This window comes from Schistocerca serialis, chromosome 9 (genome assembly GCF_023864345.2).
Source record: "Schistocerca serialis cubense isolate TAMUIC-IGC-003099 chromosome 9, iqSchSeri2.2, whole genome shotgun sequence".
Classification (NCBI taxonomy): domain Eukaryota; kingdom Metazoa; phylum Arthropoda; class Insecta; order Orthoptera; family Acrididae; genus Schistocerca; species Schistocerca serialis.
In genome coordinates, this window is record NC_064646.1 from 437,172,879 (window position 1) to 437,189,683 (window position 16,805).

Here is a 16,805-nt window from a genome sequence, read left to right on the forward strand (position 1 = left end):
GTGTCCCTTTGTGGGCGCTTTCAGACACATACGCATTGCAAGATCCTCACCAGCCTTCAGCGTCTAACAATTACTTGTTCTTTTGTTCGCAGTGTGACCAGCTTTGTAACAAATAGTGTCTGCCGTTTTGCCAATCCTTTGAGTCAGAAACCACTACTTGCCTATCTAATGAGACAGTGCCCTTTTCAAAACTCTCTTAAGAGACAGTCGGCCCGCCAGCCCCGAAACGGACACGACTTCCCTCTGCAGTTGAGTGGCTGAGTCAATGACTTTCTATCCCGCCGGCCAGTCTCCAGTGCATTCGGCTTCATACGCACTCCGTCCCAAACAGCGTGTGAACAAGACGCAGCCTCGCCGCCGTAGCTCCCTCTGGGCTCCCCTGCCGAGCTGTAGCAGTGCTTGACAATACACCACTCTTAAGTCGCTCGGCTCCTGCCCACGTGCGACGCAAGGCCCCCCCAGTCGCTTCTTCTGTCTGCTCATAGGAGCCAATAGTCGGAAATAAATATTTACTTTTTGTTGACAAAAACCACATATACCTTGAAACTTCCTGGCATATGAAAACTGTATGCCGGACCGAGTCTCCAGCTCGGGACCTTTGTCTTTCGCGGGCAACTGCTTTACCGTCTGAGCTACGCAAGTACGACTCACGCCCCATCCTCACAATTCCAATTCTGCCAGCGTCTCCTACCTTCCAAACTTTACAGAAATTCTCCTGCGAACCTTGCAGAACTAGCAGTCCTGGAAGAAAGGGTCATGTGGAGACATGGCTTAGCCATAGCCCCAGGTTTCTGTGAAGTGTGGAAGGTACACGATGAGGTAGTGGCAGAAGTGGAACTGTGAGGAGGGGTCTGAGTCGTGCCTGGGTAGCTCGGAAGGTAGAGCACTTGCCCGCGAAAGGCAAAGCTCTCCAGGTCGACTCTCGGTCCGGCACACGGTTTTAACCCGCCAGGAAGTTTCATTGCAGCTACACTACTGGCCATTAAAACTACTACACCAAGAAGAAATGCAGATGATAAACGGGTATTCATTGGACAAATATATTATACTAGAACTGACATGTGATTACATTTTCACGCAATTTGGGTGCATAGATCCTGAGAAATCAGTACCCATAACAACCAACTCTGGCGGTAATAACGGCCTTGATACCCCTGGGCATTGAGTCAAACAGAGCTTGGATGGCGTGTACAGGTACAGCAGCCCATGCAGCTTCAACACGATACCACAGTTCATCAAGAGTAATGACTGGTGTATTGTGACGAGCCAGTTGCTCGGCCGCCATTGACCAGACGTTTTCAGTTGGTGAGAGATCTGGAGAATGTGCTGGCCAGGGCAGTAGTCGAACATTTTCTGTATTCAGAAAGGCCCGTTGAAATGTAGGGTTTCGCAGGGATCGAGTGAAGGGTATAGCCACGGGTCGTAACACATCTGAAATGTAACGTCCACTGTTCAAAGAGCCGTCAATGCGAGCAAGAGGTGACCGACACGTGTAACCAATGGCACCCCACAGCATCGCGCCGGGTGATACGCCAGTATTGCGATAACGAATACACGGTTCCAATGTGCGTTCACCGCGATGTCGCCAAACACAGATGCGACCATCATGACGCTGTAAACTGAACCTGGATTCATCCGAAAAAATGACGTTTTACCATTCGTGCACCCAGGTTCATCGTTGAGAACACCGACGCAGGCGCTCCTGTCTATGAAGCAGCGTCAAGAGTAACCGCAGCCATGGTCTCCGAGCTGACAGTCCGTGCTGCTCCAAACGTCGTCGAACTGTTCGTGCAGATGGTTGTTGTCTCGCAAACCTCCCCATCTGTTGACTCAGGGATCGAGACGTGTGTGCACGATCCGTTACACCCGTGCGGATAAGATGCCTGTCATCCCGACTTCTAGTGATACGAGGCCGTTGGGGTCCAGCACGGCGTTCAGTATTACCCTCCTGAACCCATCGATTCCATATTCTGCTAACAGTCAGTGGACCTCGACCAACGCGAGCAGCAATGTCGCGATACGATAAACCGCAATCGCGATAGGCTACAATCCGACCTTTATCAAAGTCGGAAACATGATGGTACGCATTTCTCCTCCTTACACGAGGCATCAGAACAACGTTTCACCAGGCAACGCCGCTCAACTTCTGTTTGTGACTGAGAAATCCTCATGTCAGAACGTTGTAGATGTCGCCACCGGCGCCAACCTTGTGTGGATGCTCTGAAAAACTAACCATTTGCATATCACAGCACCTTCTTCCCGTCGGTTAATTTTCGCGTGTGTAGCACGTCATCTTCGTAGTGTAGCAATTTTAATGGCCAGTAGTGTAATTAAACTCACAGCAACCGCAGAAAGTGGCAACCGCAATATGAATACCTGCGTTGCAAGAGCAGACAAAACCTTGCAGTACTCTCTCCAATACCCATTTTGTCTGTTGTACAATGATGCTGGCAGCTAGAACCATATCAGCCAGTCCCGCTCCCGTTTTCACTGGGACCTGATACATCAACAACTTCTACTAACCCCATTCTCTGTCGTACAATCAACACTCTTTAAGAGTGTTAATTTTCCGTCTTACTTTAGACTGTACACAGTCCGCGAGGGGCAAAAAAACACGTTAAACACACAGCACGGGAGGAGGAAATGAAATGAATCTTGACGTGGAGAGAGGATACGTGATTTTATTTCAGTGAGTTAAATATACAAAGAACTTGGCAGTATAATATCATTTGTCAAAAAGACCCACCCCCTCTATGTGGAATGCATACACTGATTTCGTTTGGATTGGTGTCACAAAACCGCTGTCTTCTCCCATGGAAGCTGGTCCTCAACTTAAGTAACTGGTCTTTGATACAATGGACACTGTCACTGGGACCAAGTTGACTTCGGAGTTGCTGCCACACATGCTCGATCGGGGACAAATCTGCAGGTCTTGCTTGCTGTAAGACTACCTCGGCGTCGCACATACAGTTTATATAGATACGTGACATATGTGGACGAGCACTGTCCTGTTGAAAACCGGTGCCATGATACTGTTACATGAGAGAGAATACACTACTGGCCATAAAATTGCTACACCACGAAGATGACGTGCTACAGGCGCGAAATTTAACCGACAGGAAGAAGATGCTGTGATATGCAAATGATTAGCTTTTCAAAGCATTCACACAAGGTTAGCACCGGTGGCGACACCTACAACGTGCTGACATGAGGAGAGTTTCCAACCGATTTCTCATACACAAACAGCAGTTGACCGGCGTTGCCTGCTGAAACGTTGTTGTGATGCCTCGTGTAAGGAGGAGAAATGCGTACCATCACGTTTCCGACTTTGATAAAAGCCGGATTTAGCCTATCGCGATTGCGGTTTATCATATCACGACATTACTGCTCGCGTTGGTCGAGATCCAATGACTGTTAGCAGAATATGGAATCGGTGGGTTCAGGAGGGTAATACGGAACGCCGTGCTGGATCCCAACGGCCTCGTATCACTAGCAGTCGAGATGACAGGCATCTTATCCGCATGGCTGTAACGGATCGTGCAGACACGTCTCGATCCTTGAGTCAACAGATGGGGACGTTTGCGAGACAACAACCATCTGCACGAACAGTTCGACGACGTTTGCAGCAGCACGGACTGTCAGCTCGGAGAGCATGGCTGCGGTTGCCCTTGACGCTGCATCACAGACAGGATTGCCTGCGATGGTGTACTCAACGACGCACCTGGGTGCACGAATAGCAAAACATTTTTTCGGATGAATCCCGGTTCTGTTTAGAGCATCACGATGGTCGTACGACCCGTGGCTCTACCCTTCATTCGATCCCTGCGAAGCCCTACATTTCTTCAGGATAATGCACGACCGCATGTTGCAGGTCCTGTACGGGCCTTTCTGGATACAGAAAATGTTCGACTGCTGCCCTGGCCAGCACATTCTCCAGATCTCTCACCAGCTGAAAACATCTGGTCAATGGTGGCCGAGCAACTGGCTCGTCACTATACACCAGTCATCACTCCTGATGAACTGTGGTATCGTGTTGAAGCTGCATAGGCAGCTGTACCTGTACACGCCATCCAAGCTCTGTTTGACTCAATGCCCAGCCGTATCAAGCCCGTTATTACGGCCAGAGGGGGTTGTTATGGGTACTGATTTTTCAGGATCTATGCACCCAAATTGCGTGAAAATGTAATCATATGTCAGTTCTAGTATAATATATTTGTCCAATGAATACCCGTTTATCATCTGCATTTCTTCTTGGTGCAGCAATTTTAATGGCCAGTAATGTACACGAGAACGCAGGATGTCTGTGACGTACCATTGCGCCGACAGAGTTCCCTCAATCAGTACTATCCGTGACCTGATGACTCACTACACCATCGAGCCAGAGTAACACTCCTGTACTTTTCCGCAACATTGGGAGCATGAGACCTGTCGCCAGGTCGCTGCAATACCACCCGATTATGGTCATCTAGGGTTGGACAGAACCGCGACTCATCGCTGAACACAATGCGACACCGTTCATCTACATTCTATGATTCCCAGTCATTGCACTTATCCAAAGGCAGCCGTCTATGGCTACTGCATGCATGCATGTCTAGTCCGTCTGCTGCTAGTCTCCGACCAGAGACGCAGCTTACTTGTTCCCGGATGGCAGGCACGGATGTGAAGGGGCTGCGATGTGCCTGGTGCACAGCAAGGTGATCCTCTCTAGTGGCGGTCGCACGTCGGCGACCGGAGCCTTGACGACGAATATGCCTGCCCTCACGTTTCCGTGCAGTTCGACAGCAGGCCACTGTCACACAAAAGCAGCACTAACCTGCGACTCGGCCGACTTGCAAAATCCACAATGAAAGCACTGTAGATCTCTGTCAGGTTCTGTTAACGCAGCCTTACATGATTATATCCGTGTCCTGCACAGAGGTCACTCAACATTTGATGTTAATCACATCCTTTGCATACTATACCAGGCTTGGTAGTAACACTAAACACGAACAATACCAATGCACATCAACGTCCGCTCTATCTGTCACAGACAGTTACAACTTTGATCATTTCCACACCCACCGATGGTATGTACGAAGTTATATTGACATTCGACAATGTTTTTTAAGCACCTCTCTTTTTTTCGTCAGGCAGTGTAGCTTTGTCTCCCTCTTCATTCCTCGAAATATCCTCCCTGCTATGATCTATTCGGAAATACGAAAATACACTCTAAGACAAAAAGCTGCGCACCAAGAAGGAATTATCCGAACGGGACGGAAACCTGTAGATGTGATGTACATGCACAAATAAATAAATATTATAATTTCTCAAAAAATTGTATGATTTATTCAAGAGATTCGTAAATTGAAGTAGTCAGTAACGAGGTGGTCCACATATGGCTCTTATTCAAGCAGTAATTCGGCTTGGAACTGATTGATTGAGTTATTGGATGCCCTTTTGAGGGAATCGTGCCTATTTTTTTTTTTTTTCATTTGGCGCTTTAGATCGTCAAAATATCGAGATGGCTGGTGGGCCCTGCCCATAATGCTCCAAACTTTCTCAGTTGGGAAGTGATACAACGACCTAAGTGGCATCGGTAGGATTTGGCAAGCACGAACGCAAGCAGTAGAAACTCTCGCCTTGTGCGAGCAGGGATTATCTTCCTGAAACGTACGGCCAGAATGGCTTGCCGTGAAGGCCGACGAAACGCGGCACAGAATATCGTCGACGTACCGCTGTGCTGTAAACCTGCCGCGAATAACAACCAAGTGGGTCCTGCTATGAAATGAAATCTCATCCCAGCCCATCAATCCTGGCTGTCGGTCCTTACGACGGGCGGTCAGGATGTTGTCCCACCGCTGTCCGGGGGGAGGGGGGGGGGTCTCAAATATACGTCTTCGTTAGTCATCGGGGTTCAGTTCGAGGCGGGAATGTCACTGAAGACAGTTCTCCTCCATTCACTGACATTCCAGACCGAATGCGAGCGACATGAGAGTAAACGTGCTTCTTGGTGTACGGAAGTCAATGGTAGTCGGTGCAAGGGACACCGTGAGTTCAGCGCTCTTTCTGTGAGCCGCCCATTAACGGTCCTTATGGTCACTGAAGCACGAGTTACACGTCGGATCGATGATAATAATGAAACCGGGGCTCTGAGTGCCTCTCTGACGATTGCTTAGTCCTCATGTTCTGCAGCCTCTCTAGGTCGACCGCCTCGTTCTTAAAGCACTGTTCGGCCATGGTTCACCCATTCCTGCCAGCAGCGTCCAATAGTGGCATCACTCCTATTCAAATGTCGAGCGATTCGCCGATTACTCCAACTGGCCTTATTGAGCCCACTACACGTCCTCTCTCAAATGCTGACGTGGCGGTCTGCAAGCGTAGTTACTGTTCAACTGAGTACACGGAATGAAATTCACAAAAACTTTATGTCCTGGTATCGAATGCCCCTCTTTACTATCCTTGTCAGCTGCGCGTTGAAACTGCGCTGCTACGTGACACATTCATACATCGACCGCCAAACTTTGCAGTTTTGCATTTCCCGTTGAATATAAATTTGTGAGAAATTTGCGTAGTTCTATCGCGGTATATAGTTTTTGCCTTAGAGTGCATATTAACCGTTTAGTCTGATTTATTCATACAGATCTGTTCAGGTCACGTGGAAAATAAGTTGAAGATAATTTTCTGCGATTGTTAAGTCTGCACTAGGACACGTGACCCTCACATAAGAGTAATAAGTGACACATATATTCCTCTCTCGATCAGTGCTCCTACTTTCAAAACATAGTGCTTTAAATACTCTCAAATGTGGGAAAGGTGTATTGAACACTGAAAATACAAACCTCTTCCAGATCGAGCATAGCGGTCCGGACTTGTTCCAGGTTGTCCATCTCACGGAGCTGGCGCTGAGCCAGGTCTTCCCGGGCAGCTACCAGAGTCTCGTGGCGCTCCACCAACTCGTCTATACTTTTGAAGTCTGACTGTTCGACTACCTCACTCATGTAGTCCTGTGAGAAAATGAGCACAAAGCTTAACATACTAGATGCACTAGTAACATACAGACAATAAATATCAAACCCCCTGGCATGCTGATTCTGTCCCAACACGAGAGCGGCACAACAATTAATTAACACAAATTCTTTCATCCTTTCTCAAACATAAATACATTCTTTCTTCTCCATAACTCCCAACTCATTCACAGTATGACACCCATCCCTGCAACTCTCCACAATCCCGCTTCCCAAATACTAAACACATTCTCTCTTATGTACAGTGGATCATTTCGCTTCCATACATCTCTTTTCGTTCTTGAAAATAGTATATTAATATATTTTGGTTACTTACGCTTAGCCGGCCGTGGTGGCCAAGCGGTTAAAGGCGCTACAGTCTGGAACCGCGCGGCCGCTACGGTCGCAGGTTCGAATCCTGCCTCGGGCATGGATGTGTGTGATGTCCTTAGGTTAGTTAGGTTTAATTAGTTCTAAGTTCTAGGCGACTCATGACCGCTGAAGTTAGGTCGCATAGTGCTCAGAGCCATTTGAACCATTTGAACTTACGCTTAGACAATGAACTGACGTCATTTAGTTCCGGTACGACGGGCGTAGAAGAATTATGGGCAAAATTTAAACAGACGATAAAGTATATGCATAGTAAGTGGATTAACGACGGAAAAGACCCAATGTGGTTTAACAACGAATTAGGGAAATTGCTCAGGAAGCAAAGGTTGTTCCACTCCCGGTTCAAAACCGAACTTGCAAAATAAGAAAGCCAACGGTATAAAAAGATATATGCGCGAAGGATACAAAAATTATCACTGTCAAACCTTACCAAACTATCTGGCCGAAAACCCGAGAACATTCTGCTTCTACGCAAAACCGCCAGGCGAGTCTAGGGCTGCCATCGAGTCACTCGCTGACCAGTCTGAAGAGACAGCAGAAGATAGCAAGACGAAAGACGATGTTTTAAACTTCACGTTTAAGAAATCAATCACGGATCATAATTGTACAAACACGCCGTCGTTTGACCACCGAACAGATGTGGACAACATAGTAATAATCATTCCCGGCGTAGAGAAACAACAGTTCTTTCTAAGAGTATTCTATGGCATTTGCACCTTACTTAGCTTACATTTATTGCGAATGTCTCGCCCAGTTCAACCTCCCCCGCCACCCCCCCCCCCCAGAAAAAAGATAACAGCGTCCGTCCCAACAGGCCTTGAAGGCCCAACGATACCGACCGGCCGGCGTGTCATCCTCAGCCCGTTGGCGTCACCGGATGCGAGTACGGAGTGGCATGTGATCATCACACCACTCTCCCGGCCGTTATTATTTTCCGTGACCGGAGTGCAAAGTCCCAAGCAACTGGAAAAAAGCGCAGGTGACTCCTGAATGTAACAAGGGTAAAAGACATGACCTGCAAAATTACTGACTAGTACTGTTAACATCGGGTTGCTGGAGAATCCCTGAACATAGTCTGAATTCGAATATCATAAATTTTCCTGAGACCGAAAATCTTATCTGCACAAATCAGCACTGTTTCTGACATGAAATACTGCAAACTACGGACGAAAGGCAACAGGCAGATTCCATATTTCTAGATTTCTGAAAAGCATTTGATACGGTACCCTACTGCAAACCGTTAAAGAAGGTAAGAGCATATGGAACAGGTTCCCAAATATGTCACTGGCTCGAAGACTTCTTAAGTAATAGAACGCAGTACATTATCCTCAACGGTGATTGTTCATCAGAGACAAGAGTATCGTAAGGTGTGGTAGGACCGCTATTATTTTCGGTTGTCGTTGTTGTTGTGGTCTTCAGTCCTGAGACTGGTTTGATGCAGCTCTCCATGCTACTCTATCCTGTGCAAGCTTTTTCATCTCCCAGTACCTACTGCAACCTACATCCTTCTGAATCTGCTTAGTGTATTCATCTCTTGGTCTCCCTCTACGATTTTTACCCTCCACGCTGCCCTCCAATACTAAATTGGTGATCCCTTGATGCCTCACAACATGTCCTACCAACCGATCCCTTCTTCTGGTCAAGTTGTGCCACAAACTTCTCTTCTCCCCAATCCTATTCAATACTTCCTCATTAGTTATGTGATCTACCCATCTAATCTTCAGCATTCTTCTGTAGCACCACATTTCGAAAGCTTCTATTCTCTTCTTGTCCAAACTATTTATCGTCCATGTTTCACTTCCATACATGGCTACACTCCATACAAATACTTTCCGAAATGACTTCCTGACACTTAAATCTACACTCGATGTTAAAAAATTTCTCTTCTTCAGAAACGCTTTCCTTGCCATTGCCAGTCTACATTTTATATCCTCTCTACTTCGACCATCATCAGTTATTTTGCTCCCCAAATAGCAAAACTCCTTTACTACTTTAAGTGTCTCATTTCCTAATCTAATTCCCTCAGCATCACCCGACTTAATTAGATTACATTCCATTATCCTTGTTTTGCTTTTGTTGATGTTCATCTTATATCCTCCTTTCAAGACACTGTCCATTCCATTCAACTGCTCTTCCAAGTACTTTGCTGTCTCTGACAGAATTACAATGTCATCGGTGAACCTCAAAGTTTTTATTTCTTCTCCATGAATTTTAATACCTACTCCAAATTTTTCTTTTGTTTCCTTTACTGCTTGCTCAATATACAGATTGAACAACATCGGGGAGAGGCTACAATCCTGTCTTACTCCCTTCCCAACCACTGCTTCCCTTTCATGTCCCTCGACTCTTATAACTGCCATCTGATTTCTGTACAAATTGTAAATAGCCTTTCGCTCCCTGTATTTTACCCCTGCCACCTTTAGAATTTGAAAGAGAGTATTCCAGTCAACATTGTCAAAAGCTTTCTCTAAGTCTACAAATGCTAGAAACGTAGGTTTGCCTTTCCTTAATCTTTCTTCTAAGATTAGTCGTAAGGTCAGTATTGCCTCACGTGTTCCAGTGTTTCTACGGAATCCAAACTGATCTTCCCCGAGGTCGGCTTCTACTAGTTTTTCCATTCGTCTGTAAAGAATTCGCGTTAGTATTTTGCAGCTGTGACTTATTAAACTGATAGTTCGGTAATTTTCACATCTGTCAACACCTGCTTTCTTTGGTATTGGAATTATTATATTCTTCTGGAAGTCTGAGGGTATTTCGCCTGTTTCATACATCTTGCTCACCAGATGGTAGAGTTTTGTCAGGACTGGCTCTCCCAAGACCGTCAGTAGTTCCAGTGAAATGTTGTCTACTCCGGGGGCCTTGTTTCGACTCAGGTCTTTCAGTGCTCTGTCAAAGTCTTCACGCAGTATCATATCTCCCATTTCATCTTCATCTACATCCTCTTCCATTTCCATAATATTGTCCTCAAGTACATCGCCCTTGTATAGGCCCTCTATATACTCCTTCCACCTTTCTGCTTTCCCTTCTTTGCTTAGAACTGGGTTGCCATCTGAGCTCTTGATATTCATACAAGTCGTTCTCTTATCTCCAAAGGTCTCTCTAATTTTCCTGTAGGCAGTATCTATCTTACCCCTAGTGATATAGGCCTCTACATCCTTACATTTGTCCTCTAGCCATCCCTGCTTATCCATTTTGCACTTCCTGTCGATCTCATTTTTGAGAATTTCTATTCTATTTTCGGTATACATTAATAATCTGGCGGACAGAGTGGACAGAAATCTGCGGCTGTTTGCTGATGACGCTGTGGTGTAAGGGAACGTGTCGAAGATGAGTGACTGTAGCATGATCCAAGATGACTTCTATAGAATTTCTAGTTGGTGTGATGAATGGCAGCTATAAAAATGTAAGTTAATGCGGGTGAGTGGGAGAAACAAGCCAGTAATGTTCACATACAGAATCAGTAGTGTCCTAATCAACACAGTCACGTCGTTTAAGTCTCCGGGCGTAACGGCGACACGAAATGGTACGAGCACGTGAGGACTGGCTAGCGAATTCGAATGGTCGACATCGGTTTCTTCGGAGAATTTAGGAAATTTGTCGTTCGTATTTAAAGCAGACTGCATGTAATACACTAATATGACTTACTCATGAGTACTGCTTGAGTGCTTGGGATCCGCACCATATCGGAGTAAAGAAAGACACAGAAGCAATTCAGAGGCGGGCTGCTACTCGTACTTTTGTTACCGGTAGGTTCGAACAACACGCAAACACAACGCAGACCCTTCGGGAACTCAGATGGGAACCGGCTTTTCAAGCTGACTACAGAACGATTCTACTGCCACCAGCATACATTTCGTGTAAGGACCACGAAGATTCGAGGAACTGGAGATTATACGGAGGCATATAGATAGTCGCTTTTCCCTTGATGTATTTGCGACTGGAACAAAAAAGGAAATGACTAGTAATGATACAGCATACCCTCCGCCACGAACCGTACGGTAGCTTGCAGAGCTCGTGTGAAGTTGTAGATGCACCCTCATGTATATATTATGTATATACGAACTGAAGTAGCAAGACGTGACGAGCGACCTAAGTCACCCAGTGTGATAATAAACGCATCAAATTGCAGTTTACGCAGGGATGTAAAATGCTATTTTTATAATTTACTTTATCTCTTTTAGATAATGGAAATAATATGACATTTGCTGCTTTAATACTTCTTTGAATTTCAAATTAAACTGTGTTATTTGACTGAACTAGTACGACCACATACATGCTGAATCGTTTGGCGGGTAAATGCAAATGAAAAACCTCTCGCCAATGCAGCAGGTGGACATTTTGTGGTCAAATGAAAGTAAACAGAAATAAAATTTGATTTGTCTTACACGCTATTCCGTAAACTAACTACTGTCTAGTTCATTTATTGCTGTTGTAACTTCACCTCGTCGCCTGTCGATGTGACAATGTGACTTCTGTATATTGATAACAGTCTACAAGATGCCGCTGATACGCCTGTGCAAAAAAGGCTCGCTACCCCCAACAAACGGTATCAGGTACAACTAAAGAAATAACTACTACTGATTCATTCAGTAACACAAATACTCAACTTTCATGACACCTTACAAATTTTATAGCCAGTGCCCGCGTTACATTCACAGACTAAGTCCAAACCGGTCTTTGCGACTGTTTCCTTCTCAGGGTGGGCACTGCGCCATGCCGATGTCGTGCATTGTTGCTGTGTTGCTGATTTCATTTCGGACTCATCCTCAGCGAGCGCGACCATTCTGCGCCGAACAGGTCGATGCTTATCTTCAGGTGACCTGCGATGCAGCTGTTGAGCTTCATTGAACTGAAGTGGTACTGCCCGTCAAGCCCCAGAACGCGGCTTATATCCTGGTTTGCGCAGTGGAACGAAAACACACACTACTTGTTCCTCACTACTCCTGTTATGCGGGCGGTTTCTGTTGCAGGCTGCTCGACTTGCTGGTAGTTTATTTCCGCCTGGCGACTAGGCTGCCCCGTGCAACCTGCGTTGCTAAAGGGAAGGCTAGCCTGCAGTGGAATTGCAAATGGAGACCGAGAAGCAGGCCCCTTTACCTCGCCTTTAAAATTCTATCAGGTGCTGATAACGCTATCTCACACGAGTACACATCAATTCCGTGCCCTTCGTAGTGTTCACTCAACATCTGAGCCTGTTCGTGTCCCTTATGCAGAGTGATTTCTTCCACCGTGTACAAAGGCTGGGCATTGATCAGTGAGAGAAGAAGGAACAAAAAAGGTGTAATGAGCTTAAATGTCCGGAAACGCGTCGTTTCGATGCTAGACGCCATTTATTCAATCATACGTTGTTACAGAGACTGCGGTCTAATACGCACTGTACCATATAGTCACTGTTGCACCATGTGTTGAAAATATTTTCCATGTGCCTCGACGCATCAGTGTACGCGCCATACCATGTTCCATCACTTAACCTTCGCATCGGCCACGCTACGACCGAACAATGTCAAAGCCAGCATGAATACCCTGCTCCATTGTCTCCACATCTGGAATGGGCTCTACATACACGATACTTTTGAGATGACCCCATAACCAGAAATCGCACGGGTTGAGATCCGGTGAACGAGCAGACCATGCAACTGGGCTCCCTCGTCCTATCCGTCGACCAGGGAACGGTGAGGTGGGTTGGAGCACCATCATGTAGCAGCCATATAACCCTTCGAATCATCAGTGGCATTTCTTCCAGCAGGGGAGGCAAAGACACCCGCAAGAAACGCCGATAGTCCCGGCCGATTAGGCGACGTGGAAGGAAGACTGGTCCCAAAATACGGTCGCCAATTATCCCGGCCCACACATTCCTGCTGCACCGATGCTTATGATTTGCTGTCACCACACCATGGGGGTTCTGTATACTATCCCACAGATGACTGTTATGAAAGTAGAAGATACCACTCCACGTAAAGGTTTCCTCATCTGTTCAAATGGTTCAAATGGCTCTGAGCACTATGGGACTTAACATCTGCGGTCATCAGTCCCCTAGAACTTAGAACTACTTAAACCTAACTAACCTAAGGACATCACACACATCCATGCCCGAGGCAGGATTCGAATCTGCGACCGTAGCAGTCGCGCGGTTCCGGACTGAGCGCCTAGAACCGCTAGACCACCGCGGCCGGCGTTCCTCATCTGTGAATAGGATGGATGACACAAATCCGGGAATGATGGCTGCCTGTTGAAGAAACCAGTGACAAAACGGCTCCCGACGTGGGTCAATAGTAAGCCCCGCACACGCTGTAACTGATAGGGTAGTAACAACTGCCATGGAGAACGTTCCACACGGTCGTCTGGCGGACAAACTGCCTGGTCCTGGCACGACGGCCGCCTTCCACAGTGTTAATCAAGTGGGAGAACGCTCCAGGGCAGTTGACGCTTGTCATTGGATGACTGCTCGTTAGAGGCTAGGACTGGCTCTCGAAGAAGGGGCGGGAGTTACTAGGGAAGAGAGAAGGAACCAAGGACACTTCGTCCGCTGTTAGTGAGAGAATCACTTCGAATTCTGCTAGCAGAATTCAATGTGAGAAGTAGTCATTTCACTTTGGAGCTCCAACTGGAGCGTGATGTAAGGTTTACGTTAGGGAGCTTTTCGGGATTCACAAGCATCGTCCGACACAGTGGCCGCCGACAGCAGCACTGGAGGACAACACAACGACGGTATTAAAAAAAACGGCAAACTTTGCAATCGACTTCGGCGTGTATAGGTCGCAATGTGCTCAGTTTACTGAATGGTGGTGAATTCGAAATCACGACTGTGCAAACTAATTTATGTGTCACTGTTATTCACGTGTTTTACAATGCGGCAGTATAAGTTTTGTTTTGGAATGATTCCGCCATCTATTCTTTCTCTTTTTTACACGAGTTGCCAGGGACTGACACTATGTCGTCACCACGTCCGACCCTCTGGAAGACAGTGACTAAGGTGTCATTTCACGTGATCCTAGCAGTTGATATATCTTCCACTCAACAGCGCTGCCAGTTCACGCTGGCCAGACCAGCTGCACATGAAGTAAGCAGTGTGGAGGCGGCCTGGTTATCAAAACAGCCACGTGAGTCGAGGCGACGATGTGAATCTTCACTAAGTGCCAGTCAGATTCTTCAGAATGAGATTTTCACTCTGCAGCGGAGTGTGCGCTGATATGAAACTTCCTGGCAGATTAAAACTGTGTGCCCGACCGAGACTCGAACTCGGGACCTTTGCCTTTCGCGGGCAAGTGCTCTACCAACTGAGCTACCGAAGCACGACTCACGTCCGGTACTCACAGCTTTACTTCTGCCAGTACCTCGTCTCCTACCTTCCCGCGAAAGGCAAAGGTCCCGAGTTCGAGTCTCGGTCGGGCACACAGTTTTAATCTGCCAGGAAGTTTCATATCAGCGCACACTCCGCTGCAGAGTGAAAATCTCATTCTGGAAACATCCCCCAGGCTGTGGCTAAGCCATGTCTCCGCAATATCCTTTCTTTCAGGAGTGCTAGTTCTGCAAGGTTCGCAGGAGAGCTTCTGTAAAGTTTGGAAGGTAGGAGACGAGGTACTGGCAGAAGTAAAGCTGTGAGTACCGGACGTGAGTCGTGCTTCGGTAGCTCAGTTGGTAGAGCACTTGCCCGCGAAAGGCAAAGGTCCCGAGTTCGAGTCTCGGTTGGGCACACAGTTTTAATCTGCCAGGAAGTTTCAAGTCAGATTCTTTTTTAAAAATGGTTCAAATTTCTCTGAGCACTATTGGACTTAACTTCTGAGGTCATCAGTCGCCTAGAACTTAGAACTACTTAAACCTAACTAACCTAAGGACATCACACACATCCATGTCCCAGGCAGGATTCGAACCTGGGACCGTAGCGGTCACGCGGTTCCAGACTGTAGCGCTTAGAACCGCTCGGCCACCCCGGCCGGCGTCAGGTTCTTTGCAAGTCAGAATACTCATGAGTACAGTGAGTGATTATGATGAAACAGTGCACTGTAAAGTGTGTTTATATCTGGATATTCCAAATTCTAAGGTACAGTACTTATCTAAAGACCTAAATTTACAGATGTAAACTGTATGCCAAAAACCTAGTTCTATTCCGCCCCTGTCCTCGATTTGTGACGGCGTCCGCCTGTACGCCCTACCGATACCTCCAAAGAAAAAAAGTGTTAAAATAACGTTATAAGACGTCTAAATTTCAAGAAAATGCCCCCGGAAGGACACAGCACTGGAACGTCTTTTTTACAAATCCAGCAGAGCTCCCTCCTATTTTCTTTCCTCATTTCTGAACCTTTGGGCTATTAACTTTGGGTATTTAACTTGGAAATATTATACACCTTGCGTATACTCTTTTGTAATGACATAATTACTCTTGTTATGTGCTTATGTGATCAATTGACGTTATCTGACATAACAGAAATCAGAGGATTTGACACCTCAGTCTGCATTCGTTTGAACAAAATTAAGCTTGTTTGTTTAAAAAAGAGACTAACAAGATAGACTAGGATGAGTTGACTTAATTCTTTATGTAAAGGACGATACCTGCTATTAGTAAATAGTTGATTAGTTTAACATACATAGTTAATTGTTTTGCTAACAACATTTCTTAAAACTCAGATTATGTATTTGCTTTTGCGAAGAAACGGTTAAGGATTTTGCCCAAAAATATGTCTATTTATTAATAGACACATTCATTTTAATTGCTTCTGTTGGTAGTTGTATTTTTTGTCTTTTTCCTGACATTTTCTTGAAATGTTAGATATTATTCATTTACGTCATGTGTGCTTTTTTTCTAAAGCTACGTTTTTGTGCCACTACTTACTCTTTGCAGCTACATTTTCATGTGGTGACAGCTATTAGTGGATATAATTCAGCTCCCTGTTAATTTACCACTCGGAAGTTTTTAACTATTGTTTCTTTCCTGTCTATTGGGGCATTTCTTCAATGATTAATTTCACAATGAAACTTTACACCATGATAACATTTCTGACTAATCGTTGCCCACTGACAGTGCGTTCTGATATACTGATTGTTGCTGCTTTGAGGGTGCGCTTGGCGTGGAAAACTAGCGGTACTGTACAAACGTTGTGTGTAAGGTGCTTCCTAAATGCGTTTTCGATATGATTATTTGTGCAGCATTCTGATGTTCGTAAAGTTTCAGTATGAAGACATTAATGCTGTATTGTGGCATGCAGGAGATTGCTAAAGCTGAATGTATTTAAAATGTTTGAAAGGAATAATGACTTTGATAATAAACCGTACAGCCTGTGATTTGTTAATGACTGTTCTCAGTCAAACCTGTCATTACCCGCTTCCTTAAAACAAAAACAAAAAAATCGTAAGTTTCTTGAAGTGGGGAGAGGCGGCATCATCGTTTGATATAGCGCACCAGCCGATCGTGATTTCGTAGGAAGGTAGATTAGA

The 16,805-nt window shown here is 45.9% G+C and overlaps 1 protein-coding gene across 1 annotated transcript in view; it reads right to left on the reverse strand.

The window, feature by feature from the left end:
* Window positions 1-16,805, reverse strand: part of LOC126419689 (coiled-coil domain-containing protein 42) — a 53,305-nt gene that overhangs the window by 11,079 nt on the left and 25,421 nt on the right. The window contains exon 5 of the mRNA XM_050086873.1: window positions 6,819-6,983. Coding sequence (XP_049942830.1) covers window positions 6,819-6,983 — 165 coding nt within the window. The remainder of the gene's footprint in view (window positions 1-6,818; window positions 6,984-16,805) is intronic.